This window comes from Podarcis pityusensis, assembly GCF_964106645.2.
Source record: "Podarcis pityusensis genome assembly, chromosome: 13".
Lineage (NCBI taxonomy): Eukaryota > Metazoa > Chordata > Lepidosauria > Squamata > Lacertidae > Podarcis > Podarcis pityusensis.
The window spans coordinates 27,444,338-27,471,734 of record NC_138038.1 but is presented as its reverse complement, the minus strand read 5'-3'; the positions used below and the strand labels follow the sequence as shown (position 1 = coordinate 27,471,734).

Genomic DNA, 27,397 nt, shown 5'->3' with positions numbered 1-27,397 from the left:
CCAACAGGGTTTCATGTTCATAGCAAAACAGTACCCATGGACTACAAATCCCAGCATGCAAGTCTTAGCTTTGCCCATAAAGAGTTCAACAGCAACACTTGCAAACATGAACCCCAAGGGTCAGGAAATTTCATGTTTAATCAACCTTTTGTCCACAACCAAGAAAAATCCTCAATATATTCTAAATCATATGATTAGAGTGGGGGGTGGGGAGGAGGCCCTGCATATTCTCAAGAAGAGACTAGGAACGCATGAACGAAGTAATAAAGTATTCTTTTATTTAAGCACTTAGCTTGGTAGCCACAGACAACCAGAAACTGCCATCAGGGCACTAGGGTGGCAGAGAGATGGACAGCTTTGCACCAAGTTGGCTGAAAAAGGAAAACTCCTTCCTGCATTCCCATCTGGCTAGAAATTCAGTAAGCTAATTCATGAGACTTCTATAAAGGATTTACTTTGTCTGGCAATCCATTTCTTTTTTAAGAAATATGCAGACTAGATCAAGCTGTGGCTGGAATCCTGTTCTGCAAATTTTTCTGGCGCAGCCCACTTGACCCTCCCAGGAGTTCCCACCTTCTCACCTTGGTTTTTGGGGGCCGTCATTTCTAAGTCAGTTGGGCTATCCGCTTCTCCGTTCATCCTCCACCTCTCGGACCCTAGGGTGACACCTCCTGGGTCTGCCCCTTCCAGCTCCCTCTCGCCCCCCTTCACGATGGCGTCAATCACTTTTCACACTGAAAGCAGGAACGAATGGGAGTTACAGCCTCTGCTTTCCCGCTACTGCCCATCTTAACAGCACCAGCACGTCCCCTCCAAAAACTGGGGGCTTGTTTGCACACAGAATAACAACTCATGAACTTGAACCTGCAAGTTCAAGTGAGTTTTTTTAAAAAAAGAAAGGAGTTTTGATAAAATCAAGGTCTCAACACATTTTCCTTTCACCCTTGGGTAAGTGATTATGTGAACAGTAACAGGATTATCTTCTCTGGTGGATGGAGGGCAAGGTTTCCCGTAGGCAGAGGAAACAGCGGATGTCCAAAGACGGCCACAGGAACATTTCTGGAATTCTCTTTCCCTAGAGAAAAGTTGGGCCCTGAATCTTATCATGGCCAACGGCAAGAGATAAGAACGGTCCTCCAGCAACATCTGTCTACCCCTTGGCCTACAGGATTGTAACAGCACATCTATTCATTGGCGTCAGTGCTGGATTTATGTATAAGATATAGCTTAGGGCCCCACTCTCTTGCCCCCCCAAAAAATTAAAGAAAAAACCTATTAATTGTATTTCAGTTCAACAATTACCTTGATAAATACATATTTTGTTATGTGCAAAGGGCTTTAGATACCAATTAGGTCCATAAATTACCAAATAGCATTTATTCAACAACAAAAACAGCAACCATTTGTTGACAAAGGGCAGCTGGACATATAAAGGGCCCCATTACCTTAGTAGCTTAGGGCCTCACCAAACCTAAATCCGGCTCTAATTGGCGTATAAATCTGGATTTAGAAAGGAATCCATTTCACAAATGGGGCTAAGTGTGCTAAAAGTTGGGGGTGGGGAATCTGCACAGCTGAAGTAGGTCTCAGCGGGATCCTCTAAACAGAAAAGGCCTCCAACAGCACTAGGCATGGGAGGCCCCAAAGTGGGATCTATGTCACATAAAAGGGGAATGCAAAATGTTTGATAGTGGAATAAATCACAGGAGGGGGATTTTTGGGGGCGGGGTGGGATTACAGCCAGGGTAGTCTTGAGTTTGGAGTGTTGACTTGGACCGAGGATGCTTAAGTTTGATTATCTACTCTGCCATAAAAGTCGAGTGATCTTGGGCCAGTTAGCAATTTCTTTTAAAAATATGTAAAACAGGACAAGCTGGGGTTGGAATCCTGTTCTGCAAAATTTTCTAGTGCAGCCCAGTTGATCCTTCCAGGAGTTCCACTTTCTCACCTTGATTTTTTTTGGGGTGTGTGTGTGTGGTCATTTCTAAGTCAATGGGCCAGTTAGTAACTTTCCCCCTCCCCCTCAGTGTAACTTTCCTCACAGAGTTGATGCAAGGATAAAAACGAGGTAGCCTACACAGACAGCTATGAGGAAGGGCAAGAGCAAAAGGCAATAGTGGTTAAAAATGGGGAACAGGAGAATGAAGAGAAGGGGGTTACTTTGTTGAGTGTACAGGAGAAGAGAATTAGGGATATGGGCATTAAGTGAGTAGAGAATCCGTATTTTGTTTTGTTTTTTAAGGGCAACTGGCACGCTAGTCCTCAAGAGCGAGGGCAGGAAGTGTTATATAAGGGAAGCGACAGGGGGAGGGGATAGAAACGAAAGCCGAGAGACCTGATTGGGAGGAGGAAGAGATCCCCGGGATTCTGGTTGCAGGGAAGGCAAAAGAAACGATTCGTTTGGCCGAGAAGGAAGCGGGCGGGCGGGATCGGCTTCGAATCAAGCCCAAGGATCCCTGGCCCAGCGTGGGTGGGGAAGAGAGGCGGGCCTGCGGGGCGGGGTGGAGGAGAGGCAGGCCGGGCGAGGGGGTGGGATCTGCGGGTGCCTCTTCTGCGCTCCCTCCCTCCCCTTCCATCTGCTCTTCCGAGGCCGCGCTAGCAGCAGCCAATCTCCGCCGCCGCCGCCTCCCTGCAGCAGAAGAGCCGCAGCTGCTGCTGGTTGCTGCCCCCCTCCTCTCGCTCTCTGCCTGTCTCCAGGCAGGCGGGAGAGCCGAGCCGAGCCGTCGGAGCGGCTGCTGCAGCTGCCTCGCCTCCTCCCCCCGCCTCCGTCCTCTCCACACGCCCTGCGGGCGCCACCGAAGGAAAAATCTAGCCGCCGCCGCCGCCGCCTCGTCTGCCCGATTCCTCTCTCCCGCCCACCCTCGCACACGTATTTTTTTTTTAAACCCCGGGACGGGCTCCAGCCCTCTGGCCTTGAACCTCCCTTCCTCCCGAGGGCAAGGAGGAAGGAGGGCTCCACCGAAGCCTCGGTTCTTCGGCAGATCCAGCGCTCCACCGAGTTAGGTCGACCTTCCCGGGAGGAGGGAACTTTGGATCACCGGATCACCCGCTCCCGAGATTTCTTTTCCCCTCCCCGTTCTTCGCTTTGTTGGATTTCTACGGGATTGATTCAAGATCCAGCTCTCTTTCGACACATAACCCCATACGATTTCTCCGCTTTGTTAACAGAGATCACCCTCTTTCCCCGCTGGATCTTGGTTTCGTAAATCCTCGAAGTGCGACCCAGTCCTTCCCTCTAACCAAATGCCTTTACTCAAATTTCTAACTCTCCCCCCTTTGTATTCCCAAACCGCTTTCCCGCCGCCCCAGATCCCCAGAGAGACCAGCCACTTGAGAAGGGTCGCTCTTCCCCGCCGTCGGGCAACGTGGTCGAGCAGGCGAGGCTGGCTCTCGCGTTTCCCCCGATTAACTCGCCTTCGATCCCGAGGAAACCGAGAGCAGCCGTCCCCAATCTGAAGGGCGAGGTTGTGGTTTCCCCCCAAATCCTGTACCCGCAGCGCGAAGCAACGGATCCCGCGCCGTCAGCCTCGGAACAGGCAGCGACCCCAAGCCCGGTGCGCGTGTGGAGAAGGGGGCCGCCAGGCGAGTTGCGTGTCTCTTTTTCTCTCCGTCGGTCTCACCTCGTCGAGGCGGTTAAGAAGGCTGAGACAAGCCCGCCTCGTTGTGGCGGCGGCAGGCGCGAGTGGGGAGGAGCAGGAGCCGGAGAGCCGCTGCTGCAGCAGCCCCATCGGAGCCGCTGGTGGAAGGGGGGCGGGGAAGGCAGGCTGGCGGGAGGGAGAAATGAATGCCCGGCTGGGGGCGTCCAGGCAGAGCCGAGGGAGGGCAGCACGTCGTGGCTGTTGCTGCCGCTGCTTCTGCCGCCTCCTCCACCAGCAGCAGCGCCCAGACCCCCGGGGAGCGCCTCCCCCTGCGCGCCTAGGGCGCACGGGAACTCGGCGGAGCCAAAGCCCGCTCACCCGATTCTCCACAGTCGCTCCGCAGCGGGGGGCCCCCCGAAAAAAGCGTCTCGTCGGGGGAGAGAGCTAGAGGAAAAGAGGAGGGAGGGACGCCGAAGACCTCGCCTGCATGGACCCACCCTCCGGATGGCGGAGGAGCGCGCTGGCTGCAGCCGGTCGGAAAGGCTGCGCCGACCGAGCTCGCCAAAGGTCCCCAGCGCGCGGGGGGAAAGCGAGGAACAATATCTTTTCCGAAATAAAATCGAGCGGCGGCTTTGGGCTCTCGATTTCGTACAATGGAAAAAGCATGGGAGCAAAACTAGCGTGCGAGGACGGTGGAAAGAAAAGGGAAAATGAGTGCGTTTCCCCCGCCGTCCATTGGCTTCTCTCCCTCTGCAGGCAGCCAGAGAAAGGCGGCGGCGGCGGCTTGGTTGTTTCCACCGCCTCGCCTTCCTTTCTAACCCGAGCAGGGCCCCCTCGGTTCCAAAATAAGCCTAAACCATGGGCGGGGGAGAAAGAAAATAGGGGGATCGAGTCTCTGAACCCCCGGATTGTACCGCCTGGTTATTTCTGCCCCTGCAGAGCGAGGATCGGCGTGCGAGAATTCGCCACCGCCTGCCTTCTCTCTCGCCCTTCCATGGCCGAACGCGGCGGCCTCTTTCGCCTAAGCGACCGCGTGGAAGGCGGAAAGGGGCTCCGATCCGCTTCCCCCCACCGATGCCCCGCTCGATGGAAAGGGGGCGCGCCCCAAAACACGTTTTTCAAAAAACAAAACCTGTTCGGTTCTCAAATATTGAATATATTTAAACGTAACACCAATCTCCTCCCTTCCCAAAAAAATGTGTTGAAGCGGGAGGGGGGATTCCCCGAAATAATTTCTTTTTAAAAAAAGATGCACCCCGAAAAATGAGCGGAAGCCCCCATTTTTTCAGCCTTACCGAGGACCCAGGAGACGCAGGCAGAGGAGAGCAGTGACGGTGGCTGCTTCCTCCGAGCAGCGGCCGCCGCCTGCTTGTCTTCCTCCGCTGCCGGAGCTCGAGGAGGGAACAAAAGCGCCTCCCTCCAGCCCCAGATGGCGGAGCGCAGCGTCGGGTTAATGGCGAGCTCCACATGCGCTCGCACTGCCGCAAAGGCAGCCCCGGCTGGAGGCAGCGTCGCCTCGGATCGTGCCTGCTTTCCCCCCCTCCCCCTGATCCGTCCTTTACCCACCACCCACCCTCCTTTGCAACGGGGGGCTCCATGCCGGAGCTGATTCGAGGGGAGATTCGGAGCCCCCTTCTACGTCTGCAACCTACCTGCAGATCGGAAGGCTTTTGGAGGAAAGCTCCCCCTTTTTTTCCTCCCCCCCTCTTCTTTCCCGGGCTCGCTTTAGCTGGGAAGCGTTGGTTGAATGCACGCCAGCTCTGCAGCGCTGGCCCCGGGCGTGGACTCGCTCCAGTCCCCGCAGAGAGCTCGCACTTCCCCCGCCTCCATCGCTCTGCTTTTTTCTTCCAATCAGCCGGTCTCTTCGGCTCCCGGATCCTTAGGCAACCTCACAGCCTTTCTTCACAAGTCCCCACTTTTCCATCTGCTCCCTAAACGGGACTGCAAAAATGGAAGCATATTTTTTTCCCGGGGGTGGTGGTCCGATCTCTCTCGGATCTCACCAGGTTGTGGATCTAAGTGTCTCGGGCTGTGTGGAGAGAGAGTTCAATGTGTGTGTATGTGCGTATGTTTTTATTGCTCTCTGCTTTTGCAACACTGTAGTCAAACGAGAAGAGGGAGGAGGGGAAAGGGAAAAAAGAAAAGAGAGGAGGGGAAAACCTTGCATTTGCCACAAATCCTCTTCGCTTGGCGCTTGTAAAACGATCACAAATCACACGCACTCGATTTTAATTCCTCCTGCGACCTCCCCTTTCTTTCCTCCCCCACCTTCAAACGATTGCATCAAGAGGGCGGGGAGGGGGGACAGGGAAGCGATCCGAAATAAATTAAAAAATAAAAACTCGGAAGGAGCAGGAAATAGCTGCAGCAAGGCACTAGATTATTTCTGAGAGCGGACATATTTTTGGCAACAAGCGGCTCCCCTCCCCCCGAAAAGGTGCCAGTTTCCCTGCCTTGTAAACAACGGGGAAGGGAGGGGAGGAGTTTGTGACTCCCTGTTGGGTATTATTGACACTAATCTCGGTGTTGTTTTCTAGCCGTTGCGTGGAAATGACACTCGTCTATAGATTTTTGCAGTCAAATGCCAGGCTTCATATTTTTTGTTCTCCCTCCCTCCCTCCCTCTCTTTCTCAATAATCTAATTTTTTCCAGCTCCACCTTTGTTGTTAAGGGCGTCATCTCCGGCTGCAGCCAATCACCTGCTTTCAGAGTTGCCTGTCAAATTAACGCCGATTCCAATACGCAAAAGCGACTTTTACAGACAGACCCGAATGCAATTAGGAGTTATGGGTTGGAGAGGCGGGGAAGCGGGCAGAGGGAGCTAATCAACGCGCCCGCCCTCGCCTTTCCCCTCCCCCCACCCCGCGCAACCCGCGTTAAAAACGGGCCACCGCGGATGAGCGGCGCTCGTCTGTTCTCCGTGATGTTTTTCCAGTTGGAACCGGGAATAATTTCTCCGCTTCCCGGGATCTCTGGGATAGGGAGGCGTGCGCGTCACGTCTGCCTGTCTCTCATACAGAAGATGGAAGTATGTTCTAATGAGGGGAACACATTAACAGGTAATTTATATTATAAGGATAAGTTTTGGAATTTAAAAGGCAAGGCAAAACCCATTTTGAATCACGAGACCCATCCATTTGGACCCTTCGCTGCCCACCCTGAATCGTACTGCGTTTTGCTTTTACTTCCTCCGTTTTCCCTAGCTGTTGGGAATGAGCAAGTGTGTGAAGATTTGAGCATCTCTGCAGTAGCTTTTAAATATGTACCTGCACATTTACTGCAAACTAAATCCCAGTCAGTTCAAGGTAAACTTTCTGCCAAGTAAGGGGACACAGAACTGTAGATTTGGCCGACCCTAACCCCTCTGTACCTACTGTAAAAGGCTGACAATGCAGTTTGCATATGTCTACTCAAGATACATGCTCCACTGAGTTCAGTGGGGCTTACTCCCAGGTAAGTGTGGTAAATAATGTAATATATATGTTGCAAACAGTTGTAACAAAGTATTTTTTTTAGATAGCAACTTTAGTGCATGGATCAAGTTTTATAGAGGACACTGATCATATTTATGATAAATTTGTATTCATGCTTTTACTGTTTTTGTTATGTTTTCTAATATATATTTTGAAAAGCCCAATGTCATGGGAATACATATGTATTGATTGTCATGAGTGTGACAGTGAAGATAATAGAAAAGTAGAATTGTAGAGTTGAAAGGGACCCTGAGCACCATCTATTCCAACCCCCTGCGATATGGGAATCTCCAATGTGGGACTGGAACCCATGAATTTGAGATTATGTCTCATGCTCTGCCCACTGGGAACTGAGCTATCCCAGCGGCATAAGATATTGCCCCCATCTCCCTCCTCTGCGGCAAATCGTTTGGTTATCGTTGCTTTGAGAATATTCCATTATGCTGCATTTTTGCCATTTTACGTAGAGCTGCCAGTTTTTGCTTCTCGCTTAATTTGCTGCTAAATGTAAATTCTGTTGGGGGTGGGCTTGCTTCTTCTACCCTTGTCACTTTGCCACGTTGCAGATGAGAACACACAGGCTGCCACGTGGGCATCCCTATAGTATACTATATAATACAACATGGGTGAGGAAATGCTAGGCCAGGGACCATATCTAGCCCTCAGGCCTCTTCTATAGGCCACACCCCATACCACCCTACTTCCTACCTTCCTTGAATGTTCTTGCCTGACTGAAATGTGTCCGTAAGCTCTGATAATGCATCTTGGCGGATTGGGTGGGGGATTGAGAGTGGTGCGTGCTGCATGTTCATAGAAACTATCCTGGTGTACAAAGGTAAATTTCACATCTCTGGCTCCTCACACTTTGGCCTCTGGCCCCACCTACAGCTGCCACATGGCTCTGGGCCATTTTCTCAGACAGGAGCAGGTCCCCGAGTTTGAAAAAAGCTCTGCACCCCAACTGTAAAATAGACAGTGATGGATTTTTCAACACTTTGTGTACATAGCAAGAAACTTTCTGCTGCACTTATGTGTGGTGAGGTTTGCTGAGTGCTATCTATCACCACCACCCCTACTTCCGTTGATGAGGCACTGCTCAGGGCCGGGGCAACATGTATTTATTAATTTTATTAACCTGTTTTTACATATACAGTGGTACCTCTGGTTACGTACTTAATTCGTTCCGGAGGTCCATTCTTAACCTGAAACTGTTCTTAACCTGAAGCACCACTTTAGCTAATGGGGCCTCCAGCTGCTGCCGCACCGCCGGAGCACGATTTCTGTTCTCATTCTGAAGTAAAGTTCTTAATCCGAGGTACTATTTCTGGGTTAGCGGAGTCTGTAACCTGAAGCGTATGTAAGCTGAAGCATATGTAACCCAAGGTACCGCTGTATAAGAAAACTTTTTTTTTTTTTTAAATGTCCACATACAGGTAAACAAATACCTGTGTGGATACTCATAATGGACCTCAGGTTTCCTGAATTTAGGGAAGGTGGGGAAGTACTGATTGAGAAGAGCCGACAGTAACACACACTGCAAATGCGCCCCATCAAGCTTCACCCACTAGTGTAGATGGCAATTGAGAGTGCTCAGGTGTGGACGCAGAAAAGTCTGGTCTGTGCAACTCGTGCACATTTAGCAAGCCGGTTTGTATGCAGCCCTTTTGATAGTTTGCTTCCTACTGGGGACTCACATGACTGAATGTTCGCCCGTACATAAACGTTAACTCGCATGTGATGGACTTAAATGTTGGTGGAAAAGCAAAGTCAGAAACTGCCCTGCAAAATTTCTTTTATACGATGGAGCATTCAGTTCTTTGAGCCACACATACCTTGCAGTGTGACATGGTGTGGCGGCCTAGACCCAGGCTTGCCACCTCAAAGAGGGTGGTAACTTCTGTGGGGCAGAAGTTGGAGAAGCTGTGAGCCTCCAAAGGTTGTTAGATCACAACTTCCATCATTCCCAAGTCTAAGGCTGCCATTCTAGCCAGGGCACCACACTCCTTTCACCTTCTCTTCCTTTGTGCTTTTTCTTCCTTCAGCCCACCTGTACCACAACCTGTTTCCTTCAATGTACCTGCCACATTGAACTGGACTGCTTTGACTGACTTCAGCTTGCCTCTTCAACCTCAATGATTTTGGCCTAGTTTTCACACAGGTGGCCAAGCTGTGCCTAGACTGTATCCCTTCAGGCGGAAGATGAAGGTTCATATGATCAAATCTCCTCTGTTTAAAAATACATAAATCCTTGCACCTAGAAAACTAGCAATTCAGGAATAAGGACAGGTGATAACTCTTCCTCTCTTTTAATTTTCTGGGTGGAGGAAATGCTTTTGTCAGTATCATCAGTCTCCAAGACACACTTCTTTAGTGAGTCAACCACAGAACCTCTGTTCACACAAAAGCTGCAGTCCTCAACCCAAATCTCTCCACGGATGGCTCTGCATTCTAGGTATGCTTATTTTGTTTTGCACGGTGAATAAAGCAAAACCGTATGTTAATTTTTTTAAAGCCCTCCTCTTTGTGTCCTAGGGTGTCTCCAGATTATCTATATTTTTCTAGATGGATATAAAAGCATAAAGGAACTCTGTTTGTGCCTTTAAAGTGGATTAAAGCACCTTGTTGCCCCAGCGCAACAAAATACATTGTAAACAAACATCTTTGTGGTTTGGAAAGGGACAGGAAAATGCATTGAAAAGTGTGGGATGAAAGAATGATTAGGGGGAAGACCTGTTAAATCACCCTGCAAGCAAATCGGGATGAATGCTCATTTACATCTAATCACCCATAAACCAATCAACAAATAATGAAGACCGGGCATAGTCCAATTGCCACATAAGCTTTGCGCAAGCAAATCAGGATGGATGCTGAATAAACAGGCCGTCCATAATAAATTTCTGCATAAAAGCTGTTCACCACCACGAGGTTGTAGAGTATATATTTGTTCAACTTCGGGACCCCCTCACCTGGAATCCGGCAGCCCTAACAGTTTTTTGTCACCACAAAGTGAAAACTAGGCCTTAATCTCATCCCTTCAGTCAGAGACATTAATCTGACTAACTCCATAGTTGCCTCCAGGATTAAGCCCCCTGCCACTCACCCCACAGCATGGGGGATCCCCAACAACCTTAGTTGCCTCTCCCCTTGGATGCCAGTCCATCTGATTTGCTGAACTCATGACCAGGCTCATTGCTTTGGGGAATTGGCTGCAGCCTTGGCTGCTGGCTTAGCACTTAGCTTCCAGCACACCACCCCATAGCCCCCTACGCCTTGTTTGGCCATAACAGAGCCACTACCGATCACATTAGAAAAGGCCTGTCCCTACAAAGACGTAAACCCTTCACCTTGAAGAGTGCTCACATGGACTTTAATAACAATGATAATTGACCGTGTCCTGCCCCCTGACTCAGTGATTACCCGAAGACTGGTTTGGGGTTGAAAATACAATGAACAAGTTGCTGTTTTTCTTAAAAAAAGAAAGAAAAAGGTTTATTGCTTTTGTTAATTGTCGTTAAAATCAAGAAAACAATTGTAATACAATTGGCTGAATCAATCATATCTAAAGTCAATCGGAGAAAGATAACATAAAGGAAATGCAGCACACAATTGCATGCAAAGCGCAGGTGAAATCCTGCATTGTATTTTTTTTTAACCTAGCAAAGCAAAAACTATTAAAAATGAATTTTAATAAATTACAAAAGCTCATTATCACCAACTTAAAATGTGTACAACAACTAGAGATGCCAACTTTCTTCCTGAGAGGACTCCTGTGCCTTTAACACCTAGATTAAGTGACAAATTTTAATTTTTTTTTTTTTTAAATGAGCTAGTAAAGCTTGCCATATCACTGCAATGCCATGCTGGAAAAAATGATCCATCTGTTGAGTTTCTGCCTGTCATGCAGCTGTTAAAGGCAAAGGAAACCTGCTAGACTACCCCCCCCTCCAAATGGCAACCCTAATTATAGCAGTGTGGCTTCAGGATACAATTACATAGCCCTTAGAGTTTATGTCTTTAATTAATGTAACGTGGAAATGTCGAACTTCAGCCGATACAAGCTAGTGTGGTTAATTCTGTCAAGAAAGAGGGGTCTAGTCTCAAGATCCCCCTTCTCCACATACACGTTCGCACAGACACACAACATTAACTAATTAATTGGTCTGTTCAATTTACCATTTTGCTCAGATTAAATGCTGGAATGTGTTTCTTGATTTGTTCCCCCTGAGGCTGCATATATATAAAGACGGAAACTCAAACCAATGGTTCATCTAATTTTTTGCCTTCTTAACAGTAGCCAGTTGGCTGCTTCTGGGAAACTCACAAGGCATGCTACAAATTGCCTTCCCTTGTAGCTTGCCTTCATAATCTAGTGGTATGCTATTGGTATATTGCCTCCGAAGATGGAGGTTCTCCTGAGTTGTCGTGTCGAACATCCACTGATTGTCCTTGAATCATCAAATCCTTTTAATAATAATAATAATAAATAAAAACAACATCACCAGAGCTAGTGTCCATCACTACAGCTTGTGGCAATTAGTTCCATAAATTGGTTATGCAATAGGAAGAAGAAATGCTACCGTTTGTTTCTCCTAATCCTTTTGCTAATTGAATTCATGCTAACCAACCCTTAATTTGAGCCAGGGTTCAGTCCTGGTTTATGCAAAATAGCAACGACGGGCAGAGCACTGCTGGGCATATTGCGACAGCTTTTTGCTTGCAGTGAATCACCACAGTAGCCCACGCATGCCTGGGATTTAGAAAAGTCAGGCTGCCCATTTTTTAAAAAAATTAAAATGTGGTACCAGATTTGTCTGGTCACTTTCTTTTGAGGAAGTAACCACTAAAAACACTATTTACGCTTGAACAGCTACTGCCAGCTCTGGATTCCTGTTTGTCACAACAAGTGAAGTTTTTTAATTATCTTAAATATATTGAAGGATAGCGTGACGTGATTTGTATATTCGAGGGGAGATGATGGGGTTGTGCATCAGACCAGTGCAAAAGGGTCTGGAGCATTTCAACAGACAGGTGTAGCACTTGTTAGCCGCGTGAGGTAGAATCCAGAGGAGGAAGCTACTTACCTGAGAGCTTATCATTAGCTATTTGACTTGGTGGCGGTGGCCGCATGTAGGAGCCAGATGAAGGTCAGTGAGGACATATACCTTGATTTAAGGCTGCTGGCTGTTTGAAGAGAAACAGCACCTAGCACACAGCTTTTAGGAGAAGGGTGGAGGACAGGGAACCCCATAAAGCAATGCATGAGATTAGCCATAAATCATTAAGCAGAGCTGCTGTTGGCACATTCATGCACCACTCAGACAGGTGCATATGAGAGTTATTGTAGCTATATGTGTATGCTGTGAAAAAATAAAATATGTACCCTGCAATAAGAATATATTCTGCAAATTTTAAGTCTTGTTTGCAGGCATCTGCTCAGCTGTGCTTCCCTGATACAGGTTTTCATATTTTTTGGTACGTGTTACCATGCAAGGCAGGGGAGGTAAAAGAGAAAGACAGGACCTGCTGGAAGAGATTTGCAAGCATTCCCTGTATCACGAGGACTATAATTCCTTTAAAAATTAAAAAAGTTAAAGAGTCCCGGGACTCCAGCCTGCAGAGGACAACAGATTCTGCACTTTAAACACACACCCATCCCTGGTTATCGTTCTCCATTAAGACAAGCTTATTTTTTGTAGATAATTCATACTAAAGAGAGCATTTCTCTTAAAGTGGCTTTAATAAGAACATAAAAAGAGCTCTGCTGCCGGATCCAGCCAAAAGCCTATGTGGTCCAGCATCCTGTTCTCACAGTGGCCAGCCAAGATGCCTGTAGGAAGCCCACAGCTAGACTCTCCTGCTATGGTGACTAATATTCAGAGGCACCAGCCTCTACTCCTGGTTGCCACCATGAGCCCTTGATAGATTTTTCTTCCATGAAGAAGTAACATGCTGTTACTTAACTGCAATGGATGCAAACAAGGCAGATTTCTTCTAGATGATGAGACATTTCTTCTAGATGATGCCTTCCAGACTTTTTAGCACCATAGTTTTAGTCCAAGTGGGGCAGGCTAGGGGGGAATTGCAAAAAAGAGTTAAATCTGGGGGGCAGCTTTCCCTTGAACCTGTTTTTTTTGGGGGGGCCTGGACTTCCCCACTGTGCCAGGACATATAATAACTGATTTTGTTAACCCAACAGCCTTCTTGCTCAAGGAGCAGTCTTGATCCTTCTCCGCAACTGGGTGGTTTTGCCATTCCTCCATATCACGTTTCTAATCTGAGGTGATGGTTGTTGCTTCTTTCCTTTGCCAGGATGTTGACTTTCTTTGCTGTTTTTGTTCTGTGCCTCATTTGTATGCTCAGTTTTCTGACCTAGCATCTCCCAGGTCCGAGAAAGAACATGTCACTTCTTCCCAGCTTCATTTGTGCATCTTGGTCCATTCTGACATTAGCTGTTTGACCCGTCTTGAGGATATAAGTTGGATTTTCAGCATTTCTTTCCAAAACTTCATATCGATGTCAGTGGCAGAAGTACTTCCTGCCTTGGGAAGGCCGTGGGTGGGGCTTTCTGCACACAACGGATAATGCCTTACACACATGCATACACACTTGTGTGGAAACACACACACACACACACACACACACACACACACACAGCAGTGGGGTGACAGGTAGTATAAAAAGTGGAGTCCATGGATGCCCTTCCCATCTCCTCACAATTCTTGCATAGCTTTGATTCCCCCCCCCCCCCCAATATACCTTCGTTGGGGAATCTATTTTCTAAATCTTTGTTAACATTTCACTACAGAACTACAGTGGCTGGTTGAAAAATATCTAAAGCATATGCAAGCTATTTAAATCCTACAAAATCCATGTTTTGTCATTTACATCTATGGGGTATTTACCAGTATGCCACTTTTGTATACTGATAAACATACATAAGGGGGAAACGTTCTCCAGATTCTGGTTTTGTTTGGGGTTTTTTGCCTGGTGTTTTGGGGGAGGGCTCTCGATTCCTTATCTGTCATAAGGATGCAGCACACTGTGTGCTCAAAGAGGCATCTGGACTTCATCATAAACATCCCGGCCTTCTGTCTCATCAAAATCCACTTCAGCATCATCAGCATCCAACTAGAAGGAAATTTGAGGAGAGATATACTGTTAGAGGTGGTCCAGCAAACAGAGCACTATACTTGGATCTGAGAAACATATGTCTTTTGCCTGTCAAGGATGGCTAGGTGGCCTTTGACAGTCATTACACATGAAGCTGTGTTATATATCAAAACAGGCCATTGGTCCAACTAGCCTAATACTGTCTGCTCTGACTGGCAGAGACTCTCCAAGGCCCCAGACAATGGCTCCCTTTCCCTGCTGTGCTATCAAGACACAAGACATGTGCTCTTCCACATCTTGTGGTAGAGGATTCCAAGGTTTAACTATGTGCTGTGTAGAGAAGTACTTCCTTTTGGATCTCCTGTATCTCAAACCCTTCCATCTCCTAGCTGTGCCATGCAGAGGAAGATCAGTAGTAATGAGCAAGCTATCAGGGAGAGGTGGCCTGCCATTAAAAGGTAAAGGTAAAGGACCCCTGACAGTTAAGTCCAGTCGTGAATGACTTTGGGGTTGCGGCGCTCATCTCGCTTTACTGGCCGAGGGAGCCGACATTTGTCCACAGACAGTTTTTCCAGGTCCTGTGGTCAGCATGACTAAGCCACTTCTGGCGAAACCAGAGTAGTGCACAGAAACGGCGTGTACCTTCCTGCCGGAGTGGTACCTATTTATCCCCCCCCCTTCCCTCCCCGTTGCGATTGGCAAGCTCTAGGCTCAGTGGTTTAGACCACAGCGCCACCCGCAAATATTCAATTTGAGGAATGCCTGTAGCACGTCTAAAGCACTCCACAGTTCCTTGGGACATGGTTTGAAAACCACCTCATAAAGCAGAAATGGAGAACTTCCAGGCTTCCAAGACCTTCAGCCAGCATGGCTAGTGACCAGAAATGATGGGAGTTGGAGTCTCAGCACATCTTGAAAGCCATAGGTTCCCCCTCCCTGGCATGGACAACACCCATAGCATATATGTAAAGCAAATGGCTTCTCCTAAAGGATGCTTGGAACTGTAGTTTGTTAACAGTGCTGGCAGTGGTAGCTTTGCAAGGGGTAAACTACAGTTCCCAGGATCCTTTGGGGGAAACAGCGTGCTTTAAATATATGGTGCGGATGTGACCTAATAGGGGGAAATCCAGGTTCTATAAACAAACATTTCCCACAGGGACCATTCTAAAAATCCCAAGCTGTTCCCCTGCTTCTTCCTATTTAGGCCACGCAGAGACCTGAATATAAACCTACTGTTGCTCAGCCAAACGATACTTACATACTTGAGTTCAACATTGCTGAAGAAACATGGCAGCAGGTAGCGTCTCACAGGCACTGTCAGGATGAGGAGGAAAGGCAAGGCGAGGGAGGCTGGGGTGGATTTCACTACCCACAGCAAGACCAGGCACAAAATCTGCGTGAAGGTGAAGAGGTGCATCCGCAAAGGCTTTACCTTTAAAGGAAGAAGACCCAAGAAACAGTCAGAGGTGTCAGCAGTCTACCTGTCTTCCGCCTGACAACCAAGGTCTGTAGACAGATAGAAAGCATGGTTCTCAGCCGACAGCTCTGTTGGTAGAGCATGAGACCCTCGTGGGTCTGAGCCCCACATTTCTCCACTGCAGCAGGTTGAACTAAATGATCCTCATGGTCCCTTCCAACTCCATGATTCTACGATTCATGAAGCCCAGTTAAACCACTGAAAGTTCAGAAGCAATCCTCCTGTCAAAATAAAATGGCCAAGTCATACCATTCAGTATGCCTCAACTTTTCTCTGTGTGTGCATCTTCCTATGAAGCTGCCAAGCACCGATTGAGGCCATTGAAACCGCCTAGCCTGTGCTGGTTCACTCTGATTGGCCATGGATCTCCAAGACCTCAGCACTGCTACCTAAGGCCTCTTTAGCTGAAGAGACTGAACCTGGAAGTTTCTGTATGTGATGCACATGCTGTACCCCTGAGCTACAGCCACACCTGGCGCTATTTCAGTGCATTTTCCTTTGCAACGAAGTTCTAAACTGGAATGGCGGGCCTTAATGTTACTTGGAGGCCATCATCTGCCTCTTCTCGCCAGCAAACCTTCCTTCCCCCTTCCTCTGTATCACTGGGCAGCCATGTTATCAGATGCACTCTTGTGCTTCGTTATGACTCCCATGTCTTCTGGTTCTGTTTGAAGGCACAGAAAACAGACTCCAGAACTAAGCCATGGTGAATCCCATATCGATCCAAGCCTCCAGCTGGAGTTAAGCTGAAATCAGGCCCCTTCCAACTCTACGATTCTTAAAATTTTAGGTTCATGATCAGAGAAAAGAATGGTCAATTGGGGGGGGGGAGAACTAAAGAGGCTCCAGCGTTTCTGGAAACTATATTTTCTGCCACAAAAGTACTTCATTCCCTCTCTTATCCCACGAGTGACTCATTTGACAAAGCAAATATACTTTCTACATGCTCAGAGGCATCCTGAATACTTTTCAAGTTTCAGCTAGAGCCCTGACATTAACACACAGGGCCAGGTTCTACAACTGATCACCAGGTCTACTGAAGCCTTTTAGGTATATCCATGACTATCAGGGACCCCATATGATTGCTTCAAACAGTAGGGTTCCTACCCTGCGGGGATTTATCTGTTTTGTCCACCACAGCTCTCCCTGAACCTCCAAGCACTACTTTCTCTGATCCCCTGGGCTTACTTTTCTAACGTAAGGCACATCCGGGAAGTATTTGGGTGGCTTCAGCATGAGAAGGATTCGGTCGTAAAGCTGGATCCCATTTAGGGATGTCACCCCCATGTACAGGAAGATGCCGAAGAGCACGGAAAGTGGAATGAGCTTCAGGATGGGCTCCATGAAGATGGAAAGGCCTGCAGAAGGGTAAAAAGCAATGGCACATGTTACTTAGGATGGCACGCCTTCAGCTGGAAGGTGACACCAATGGAGCTCTCCTCCCCAACTGGAAGACACACAAACAACAATCACCACCCAGCAAGCCAACTGTCCATCTGGCTCTCTGTTCTGTCTACCAGGAGTTACAAGTTAAGATACCACAGCAGAACTTGATGGCGATAATTAATCCCCTGTTCATTATTTCCCCAGCATCTGGTTTTCAAGATGTCACCAAGCATGGGGGTTGCACCACTTCTTATCATGGCTAGTAGACCTAGTAGCCACCTCAATGGCTTTATCCAGTTCTTCTCAAAATAAACTTATTCTAGAGACTATCAGAACACGACAATGAGATCCACGAGGGAATTAAGGATTTGTGAGAACAGGTATTTCCTCAAGGGCATTCATAAATCTGCTACCTATCAAGTCCAGCAGATTATTCATACTAGTTTGAAACTGAACCCATAATTTCCCCTCTTTCATCCAGCCCTTCCATGCCTCTTTCATACAAAGCTGGACAGTGCCAAGCTACAAGAGGCAGGGCAGAAATTGGGGGGTGGGATGGTTTTCCAGTGTCTGCCCCATTCATATATAACCACGGGGTAAACCTGTGGCCCTCCAAATGTTCTTGGACTCCAAGGCCTATCAGCTCAAGCCGATATGTCCAGTAGTCGGGAAACATGGGAGATGCAGTCCAACAACAACACATGCAGGGTCACAGGGTTCCCACGCCTGATGTATAAAGCGAGTGATAAAGTTTTTGGTGAAAAGCGAGAGCTGGGTTGAGAGAAAAGTGCCTAAGTGGAAGCAAAGGAGTGCAGGGCAGTAAGGTGAGGGATGTTCAGCTCTTCTCATCTCTCTGCGCTCCTTTCGATGGGAAAATTAGACACCTTGCCGCACCCTGCTTTATGAGAGAACAGGGAAGAAATGGGAGCAAACATGCCTGCCCAAAGCTATACAGCAGCTTAGGGCCTTATCAGGATCACTTGGCAACTGTGTTGGTAACCTCGAGACTGGATAACTGCAACACACACAGTGTGGAGCTGCCGTTGGGCCTGGTCCAGAAGCTCCAGGCAGAATGTAGCAGTGACACTGTTGATGGGAACAGGCACCTGAGAGGAACTTCTGCTGCCCATATGCTACTGGGCCGGATTCAAGGCATTGAAATACAAAGCCCTGAACAACTTGGCTCCAGGAAAACCTAAGGAACCCCTGAGCTCTTTACATCACTGAGATCAACCAGAGGAGCACTGTTACTTATCACTTGCGTTTCAGAGACTTGACAGGTGGTCAACCAGAAATCAGGCTTTTAGTGTCACCAATCCCATGCTAATGGAACACTCTTCCAGCAGAGATTTGGGAAGCATCCTCATTTTTTTACTCTCAGGCATCTTGTGAATATATTTTTATGCAGATAGGCCTTTGCAGCTGTTTAAATGTTTGTTAGCCACTCACCTTTTTTTTTTTTACATTAAAATTATTATTTATTAAATTGATATGCCACCCTTCATCCGAAGAGCACAATACTAAAAACCCAATAGTATTACAACACTAACAGCAGCAATATAGAATCGTGTATCAGACAGGTGCCTTCAGTATTGCCTAGTTGGTGTCTGCTCTTTCAACAAACCTCATAAAATATATATCAATAAACCTTTTTTTTGTCATTTATGAATTAGTTTTTATTAAAGATATTCTTGTGTTAGCCACTCGCCGTAATAATGATCTGTATTTTTTATTTTTTTTAGATCGTATTCTACATTTCAACACTGTACACCTCCCTGATATTTCATGAGATGGCAGTATAAAAATACTTATTTTGTAGGTAAATAATATCTACTTTGATCCCTAGACACCCCCAAAATTGGAATCTGCGACAGAAGAACTCACCTACAAGAATGGCCACCAGCAAGCCAGTGATCCTTTGCTCCTTGACTTCCTGGACATGGGCCTTCTCCCCTGGGACTGTAGTCTTGGACATCACCGTCAGGGCATTAGCATGTGTGACAGTCCTCACCGTGGTGGCACTGAGCCAAGGTGCGCCGAAAAGGGGTGCGATACCCCCCAAGCCAACAATTAGAAGCAGGTCTAGATGGAAACCTGAACCCTTCACCAGCTTCCTTTCAGGTTTGCTCACAATCAGCCTGAAGAAGAATAATAAGAAGAGGGCAGGGAGGAAATGAAGAAGAAAGTGGGTTGCGTGCAGCTAAATCCTACACAGAGAGTAGAACCATGGAAATTAATAGTTTACCCATGCCCATTATTTCTAATGGGTCAACTCTGGGTATGACTAACATTGGATACAACCCAATATTTATTTGACATGATTCTATGACAAATTGGACATCCCAACAACCGTGATATAACTAAGCATTGCTACCAGGTGACAACTCAAAGTGGCATCTGCGTACAGGGACATTGATAGGGGCTTCACTGGGTCTTTTATGCCAGTGAGACTTGTATTTGCCTAGAGGCACATACAACAGCTGGATGGAGAGGGGAAGGTAGTGCATGTGTGTGTGAGAGAGTGATCCTGTTTTCTTTTTAACATGCCCATAAGAAGCATTTATTGCCAAAGCAATTCAGGTGGGATGGAGGTGTCCAATTCACATATAAGTATACTAGGTGTAGAAAATCACATTGGCATGCCATAGCTCAGAGTAACCCTCACAGCAGGAGACAAAGCTTGTTTTTCTTCTCTGACTTAAGTTTGCAGCTATGCTTATAAATTAGCATATGTAAATATTATTCAAATCTGTATTGGTGTCTGCTCTTTCAAAAAACCTCATAAAATATTTATCAATAAACCTTTTTTGTTGTTTATGAATTAGTTTTTATTAAAGAGACAGCTTTCTGAGTCATTTGGCCAGCATGACTAAACTGCTTCTGGCACAACGGAACACCGTGATGGAAGCCAGAGTGCACAGAAACGCTGTTTATCTTCCCACTGCAGTGGTACCTATTTATCTACTTGCACTGGCGTGCTTTCGAACTGCTAGGTTGGCAGGAGCTGGGACAGAGCAACAGGAGCTCACCCCGTCGTGGGGATTCAAACCGCTGACCTTCTGATCGGCAAGCCCAAGAGGCTCAGTGGTTTAGACCACAGAGCCACCCAAGGCCCAAGTACCTAGCAACACCCTCACTGCAGTAGATACAAAACTTGACCCTTGTGGCTGCTTTTCTTTCCTATACACACTCCAAATTCCTTACGTGGTGATCTGTGACTCCAAGAAGATGAGGATGAAGACCAAGAGGGCTGGCACAACGGAAGCGAGCGCCATCCACCAGGGAAACATCCCAAATTCTCCAAGTGGATGAACAAACCAGCTCCTTGCTGAATGGGTGGTATCAAGGCCTTTGGGGACTTTCAGTTTCTGTGAGGAAACAAGCAAAATGAATACGGATGAACTCTAGTTCTGTTGGCCCCCAGTGCAGGAAGCGCCACATTATTTTAGGTTGACAACCCTAGACAGGAAAGTGAGCCAGTGCTCATTTTTTCTGCTTGGAAAGGATATCAAAAACTGGAATCCAATGGACTTAAACAGAAGGAAGGAGAGGGTGCTACTGATAGTGACCAGCTACTCACCTGACTATAGGTGGTTTCAATAAAGTAGTCTACCAATGCCATGAGGAAGATGGCTATAGGGACACCAAAGTCACCAATCACACGGCGGATCTGTAAAAAAAAAAGAAGTAAGAAAGAACCACATTAATTCAGCAATATAGGGCTGGAGGTGAGAGGTGAGTAAGACCAGCTGAATCTTTGGAAATGAGATAGAACAGAGGTTCTCAGCTACCAGGGCAGGCATCCACACTGACCCTGGAGACAAAGGAAATATAACTAATTCAGTTTTAAAAGTTTTGATCTGATTATGAGAAATATGACCTTCCACTTCAAACATGCAAACAGTGTGGAACTTAAAAAAAAAGGGTAATACTGCCAGAGACTGTTTTTGATGGGTGATTTACAGACCTCAATGTTGATAAGGGAACGTTTAGACTCAGCTAAAAGGGGGGACAAACTTAGAAACTGCACCAGCAACCCTTTTAGTAATATATTATGACTGATACACTGGACTGTGCATATTCTGCAGTCAAAACAATTTCATACCACAGCTGCACCAAATTCTGCAAGTCATATTCAGCTGTTCTGTCAGCATGCTTTTTATTTTGGTGCTTTTTATGTTCTGTAATGTGTTTTGATGTTATATACGGCCCTGGGATCATTTGATAAAGGACAGTATATAAATTGAATTCATCATCATCATCACCATTTTGCATTTTAAGCACATTTGCTTACACTAGTAAAATTTATGCTACTTCTATGGTAGGCTACAGCACAATGTTACGCATTTTTAACTGGAAGTTAAATCCACTGGGTTCCGAGGGGGAATTATCCCCATGTAAGTGTGCATAGTATTGTAGCCTTAGTCACTGGAATGAAAGGGCTGTGGAGGCAACCCTGTCTGTTTCCTTGAAATCCTGCTTTTTCTCCCTTTTGGCTTCTGAGATTTCACAGTTGTTGCCCATACACTTTTACATGTGCCACTGCAGCATCAAGAGCTAGTAGCTAGCTTGGTTTTTACCAAAACAGGTTTTTAATATGTTGAATTCTATGCCTAATATAACTCTAAGGGCCTTCTGGCGGTGAGGCAAGAAGTGAGGTTAACAAGGAACCAGGTAGAGGGCCTTCTTGGTAGTGATGCCCACCCTGTCGAATGCCCTCCATTAGATGTCAAGGAGATAAGTAACTATACAACCGTTAGAAGGCATCTGAAGGCAACCCTGGTTAGAGAAGTTTTTAATGTTTTATTATGTTTTTATATATGCTGGAAGCTGCCCAGAGTGGCTGGGGGCAACCCAGTCAGATGGGTGGGTACAAATAATAAAATGATGATGATGATTAAAGAAAACTTAGTTGATGAGGTGATTAATGGATTAAACATGCATCAACTTCCTTATAAAAAGAAGTATATTTTGGTTTTAGATGATGCACACATCTATTGCAGCAAGTATATTAGAAGAGGCTTTCCTTCTTATCTCTAATATCAGAAGCAATGCTTCTTAAAAGATAGCACCTGCCATATCTGCTTTTTATAAGTACTTGTGATAAAAATAACAACAAAAAATGTAAAATCTGCTTTCCAATCAGTTGGCACGTTATAAATTGATTAATCTAATTGATGAAACATTGCAGCTCTGTTTATCAATCAATCAATTTCTTTATTCGACCGATAGTCAGAATTAAAACATTACACAATAATTATAAACTATAACATCATAAGTTACATAAGGTACATAAGTAAGGTAGGGCCACAGTACTAGACCTCTCACAGATAACCCACGTCAAAGCATTCAATTATATGTTTCCGACACTTGAGTGCCAGGAAAAGAAATTTAGCCACTGACAAGGTTGTTTTCCCAGAAGACTTATTTAGCAGATATGCTGTCTGCTTTCCTCTTTGTCGGGAACTGAGCTGGGGTAAGTATGGAGTTATAAGATACTGTCTTAAATCGTTGTAGAAGGGACAGCTCAATAAAATGTGCTCTGTGGATTCTACCTCACCCAGTGCACAGTGGCATAATCTCTGGTCATATGGGACTCCTCCATATCTTCCCTTCAGGACCGCCGAGTCAAGAACATTCAGCCTAGCCGCAGTAAATAGTTTGCGGTATTCCACGTAGTGGATATCCGCCAGGTAGCGAGCTGGAGCAGCCCGATACAACTGCTCCCCCAGAAACAACCCAGGTTTCACACGGGCTATGTCCTCCTGTCTGGCAGCTCTGTTTATTACTTTTTAATACTTCAGGTACAATGTGGTAAGAATGCTAAGGAAGCCCCATTTATTCTAAACCAAATTGCTGACCAAAATACTTCTCCCAGTGTCTTGTTGCTTCAGTTTGAAGTCCGCCCTTTGCTATTTAAATCCAGTTGTAGGTTGGCCATTATACAGAGACAGAACGAACTTGTTAGTGCAGGCACAGACTTAAGCCGTCCCCTTCCAAAATCCCCAAACATGCCAAAGTCCTACTTCACTCGTGCAATGTAGGATTTACCTTGCCAGGAAAGAAACTGCTGTTCTTGAATTGGCGCAAGAAAAAGGCGATGAAAAACGTTCCTGCCATGAGGATAAGGGCAAGCAGGGCTGTGTTGGGTACAGGATAGTCTGGATCCCCATTTAGAACGGTGTTGTTATAGTTTTTCTGCAGAGGGAATTTCTCAAAAATCTGTAAGAGGGAAGATGTGTTAGAATGTGGAATGGACAGTGGGAAGGACTTGAGACGCCATACAACACAGCCAACTAAAATTAGCACACGTGCCCACACCACCACCCAAATCATGTTGTTACATGCAACAAAATAATTCCTACCCTTTCTCCCGCAGCACGCAAGTAAGTCCTAGACCTGGTCTACATATGAAGCAGAGGGAGGTGAAAGAGTCGACTGCACCATTTTAGAATACAGGCAGTGGGGTACCATTTTGAATCCCCATCGTGTAAAAGAAAGAAAGAAGTGTCCCTCCATCTTCAGTCTGAAATCATACCGCGAATTCTGCTACCTCAGATCTCTAGCCCTTCACTCCGCTGCAAACATAGATCAGGCCTAGTTTATGTTGTGAACCGCCCTGTGATCTTTGGATGAAGGGAGGCATACAAATTTAGTCAATAAAATAAGTAACAAAAATATATTGTGCAGGCCACAATGCTAACAGGGACTCAAGGTTGAAACCTCTGCCCCTGTTCTTAGGTCCTTTTTTTTTTTTTTTTTTTTGTAAGAATTTTTATTGGTTTTACAGAATAATTTTAAACAATACAAACAAATAAAAAAAGACATACAAACATGTAAAATTTCATAACCTTTTTTTCATGTCCCTCTCTTCTCGGACTCCCCCAAACCTCCCCTTCCTACATCCCAATTTCCAAAATTTATTTCAGCAAATTCTAATTAATTTTATCAAATATATTTTTTCTTATTCTTTTCTTCAACTTAATCTTATGTCACTGTAATCTCCTTTTCTTTCTCCAAACCTCGACATTTTAACATTCCTCAATTTTATAATAGTTCTTAAGGTAAATTTTAAATTTCTTCCACTCTTCTTCCGCCGTCTCTTTCCCCTGCTCACGGATTCTGCCAGTCATCTCAGCCAGTGTCATATAGTCTATTACCTTCATCTGCCACTCTTCCAAGGTGGGTAATTCTTCTGTCTTCCAATACTTTGCGATGAGTATTCTTGCTGCTGTCGTAGCATACATAAAGAAATTTCTATCTTTCTTTGACACCAATTGGCCGACAATGCCCAAGAGAAAGGCCTCCGGTTTCTTAGGAAAAGTACATTTAAGTACCTTTTTCATTTCATTATATATCATTTCCCAGAAAGCCTTAATCTTCGGGCACGTCCACCAAAGATGATAAAAAGTACCTTCCGTTTCTTTACACTTCCAACACTTATTATCAGGCAAATGATAATTTTTTGCTAGCTTGACTGGGGTCATGTACCACCTATAGATCATTTTCATAATATTTTCCTTTAAGGCATTACATGCCGTAAATTTTATACCAGTGTTCCACAACCATTCCCAGTCAGCAAACATAATGTTATGACCAATGTCCTGTGCCCACTTAATCATAGCTGATTTAACTATTTCATCTTGTGTATTCCATTTCAGCAGCAGATTATACATTTTTGACAAATTCTTAGTATTGGATTCTAACAGTTCAATTTCTAATTTTGATTTCTCCACCTGGAATCCAATTTTCCTGTCTTGTTTATGTACCTCCATTATTTGATAATAATGGAGCCAATCTCGAACCTTGGGTTTCAATTTCTCATAGCTCTGTAACTTCAATTTATCTCCATCTTGTTCCAAAATTTCCCAATACTTTAGCCATTCAGCTTCCATATTAAGCTTTTTCAGCGCTGTAGCCTCTAAAGGTGACAACCATCTAGGGGTTTTACTTTCCAACAAATCTTTATATCTTATCCAAACGTTATATAATGCTTTCCTGACAATATGGTTTTTAAAGGCCCTATGCACCTTAATTTTATCATACCATAGATATGCATGCCAACCAAATGTATTATTAAAACCTTCTAAGTCCAAGATATCTGTATTCTCGAGGAGCATCCATTCTTTCAGCCAGCAAAATGCTGCTGCTTCATAATACAGTTTTAAGTCCGGCAGGGCAAACCCCCCTCTTTCTTTTGCATCCGTCAGTATTTTAAATTTTATTCTGGGCTTTTTGCCCTGCCAGACAAATTTCGAGATATCCTTCTGCCACCTCTTGAAACAATCTATCTTGTCCAGAATTTGTAATGTTTGGAACAAAAATAACATTCTAGGCAATACATTCATCTTAATAGCTGCAATTCGGCCTAACATTGACAATCTCAAATTTGACCATATTTCTAGATCTTTTTTAATTTCTGACCAACATTTTTCATAATTGTCTTTATACAAGTTCGAATTCTTAGATGTCAAATAGACCCCTAGGTATTTCACCTTCTTTACCACTGTCAAACCTGTTTCATTCTGGAACTTCTCCCTTTCCATGACTGTCAAATTTTTTTCCAAAACTTTAGTCTTTTGTTTATTCAATTTAAATCCGGCCACCTGACCAAATTCTTGAATTAGCTCCAACACCCTTTTTGTACTAGTGTCTGGCTCTTGTAAAGTAAGTACTAAATCATCTGCAAAGGCCCTTAACTTGTAATGTTTGGCTCCGACCTGTACACCTTTAACCTGCTGGTCATCTCTAATCATATTAAGCAACACCTCCAGAACAGAAATAAAAAGTAAAGGGGAAATTGGGCACCCCTGTCGTGTCCCTTTTTCTATTTTAAATTCTTCAGTTATCACATTATTTACAATCAACTTAGCCTTTTGTTCAGCGTATATGGCACCCATACCATTCTCAAATCCTTGGCCTACCCCCATCCCATGAAGATTCTTTTTCATAAAACTCCAAGAAATATTGTCAAAGGCTTTCTCCGCGTCCACAAAGATCAGAACTGCTTTAGTGTTTATATTCACCTCTAATAATTCCAGAATGTCTATTATGTTCCTCACATTATCTGATAAATGCCTTTTTGGGAGAAAGCCTGCTTGGTCCTTATGAATCTTCTCCATCAACACTCTTTTCAATCTTTTTGCCAGAATGTCTGCAAAAATTTTATAATCCACATTAAGTAATGATATTGGGCGGTAGTTCTTAAGTTGACCTGTTCTTAGGTCCTTGCCCCACATTTCTGCTGCTTATCCTTCAAACATCTGTCTCCGAAAGGCTCGTCTCCTATGCACTTAGTCCACCCAGTCTAATTTCTAAACATTTGCAAGAGCTCCATTTCATTCTCCCTTCTTCCTACATGTTTTCAATCTCTCCTTTCTTGCTTCTGCTCTTCAGTTTCTATGGAAACCATGTCATGACAGCCTTGCTTCCTGTGGCCAAATTGTTACCAGGGAGGGGCAGAGGGAGAGGAGGGGCTACCTATAGCAATTCTAGAGGATTTCAGAAGGTGGAGACTGTAGAAGGTGTCACTGTCGTCATAATATGTAGTTATGCATGGTCAAAGATTTGGGGGCAGTGGAGAGGGGGGGAAACGGTGTAACAAGCTGAGACAAAAGGACACATCTCAGTAGTAGAAATGCAATAATACACAGGTAACATCAATTGAGATTAACAGAGCACATATTAATGCATGTGGGAGATACACTGTTCGCTTATGGACTTAGTGGGTGGCTTTGGATAAAGTCTTGTGCCTCCCTGTCTTGGTTTTTCCATCTGTAAAATGGGAATAAATGTGGCAGGGCTGGTTGCCACAGGGAACAAACACGCAAATGACTGTATATTTGCGATAAAAAAACCCTTGCAACTTTGGTTCAAAAAAAGCTTGTGGGGATAAGATCTGAGAACCTCGAAGTCCTGTCTCTTGCTCACCTGATGACCCAAAACAATGGGATGGAGAACACTGAGAAAGATGCTTGAGGTGCAAATGACTAACATGAAACACAGCTGCCGTTCTTCACATATTGCCTCCGAGACAATGGTTAATTAAAGAAGCAGCATGACACCATCAAGCTCTGAAATGGAGTGAGGCAGGCAGAAACCGAGCAAGCTGTGAGAGTTATAATGAACAATAACTGGTTTAATATCTTGGTTTCTGTTATATAGTTTTTAGTTTGACATCCATCTTGGAACCACTCCCAAAGGCCATAGGCATGCTCAGTTCCAATTTTTTCCTCAAGAAACACTTTTGGCCACTAGATGGCAGCTTCATAAACATATCTTACATTCTTACACGCATACCATGCGTCTTTAACAAAACATTGTAAGGAAGATGCTGTGTGTTCCTTGTAACATACAGTTTGGGCCTGAGCTTC

General features: G+C 45.4%; 2 protein-coding genes and 2 long non-coding RNA genes across 12 annotated transcripts in view; 2 read left to right on the top strand and 2 right to left on the bottom strand.

Moving 5' to 3' along the window:
* The window catches only part of UBTF (upstream binding transcription factor), a 45,563-nt gene extending 39,985 nt beyond the window's left edge, over positions 1-5,578 (bottom strand). For 3 of the 6 annotated variants that reach the window (XM_080978600.1, XM_080978605.1, XM_080978604.1), the window contains exons 1-2: positions 5,231-5,578; positions 582-734 (exon numbers count right to left, since the gene is read on the bottom strand). In XM_080978600.1, the coding sequence (XP_080834726.1) occupies positions 582-639 (58 nt within the window). In that variant the 5' untranslated portion in view covers positions 640-734; positions 5,231-5,578. Of the gene's footprint in view, positions 1-581; positions 735-3,414; positions 3,436-3,491; positions 3,624-4,873; positions 5,090-5,230 lie in introns of those variants that run through there. The other 3 variants (XM_080978601.1, XM_080978602.1, XM_080978603.1) reach the window with 3 other exon arrangements.
* A 225-nt stretch (positions 5,579-5,803) lies between these two features.
* Positions 5,804-18,995, top strand: LOC308461597. Of its 3 annotated transcripts, none has more exons than XR_013978918.1 (3): positions 5,804-6,637; positions 9,094-9,503; positions 18,871-18,995. It is a non-coding gene; the product is annotated as an uncharacterized lncRNA (long non-coding RNA). The 3 variants fall into 3 exon arrangements; XR_013978919.1 differs by having other exon boundaries at positions 18,767-18,878; XR_013978920.1 differs by lacking the exon at positions 18,871-18,995 and having other exon boundaries at positions 9,094-11,531.
* SLC4A1 (solute carrier family 4 member 1 (Diego blood group)) overlaps positions 12,770-27,397 on the bottom strand; it is a 49,489-nt gene continuing 34,861 nt past the window's right edge. For both annotated transcript variants that reach the window (XM_080978599.1, XM_080978598.1), the window contains 7 exons: positions 23,076-23,246; positions 20,605-20,694; positions 20,229-20,392; positions 18,909-19,162; positions 16,827-16,996; positions 15,420-15,593; positions 12,770-14,179 (listed from right to left, as the gene is read on the bottom strand). In XM_080978599.1, the coding sequence (XP_080834725.1) occupies positions 14,099-14,179; positions 15,420-15,593; positions 16,827-16,996; positions 18,909-19,162; positions 20,229-20,392; positions 20,605-20,694; positions 23,076-23,246 (1,104 nt within the window). In that variant the 3' untranslated portion in view covers positions 12,770-14,098. The remainder of the gene's footprint in view (positions 14,180-15,419; positions 15,594-16,826; positions 16,997-18,908; positions 19,163-20,228; positions 20,393-20,604; positions 20,695-23,075; positions 23,247-27,397) is intronic.
* Positions 23,257-27,006, top strand: LOC308461598. Its single transcript, XR_013978921.1, has 2 exons — positions 23,257-23,765; positions 26,249-27,006. It is a non-coding gene; the product is annotated as an uncharacterized lncRNA (long non-coding RNA).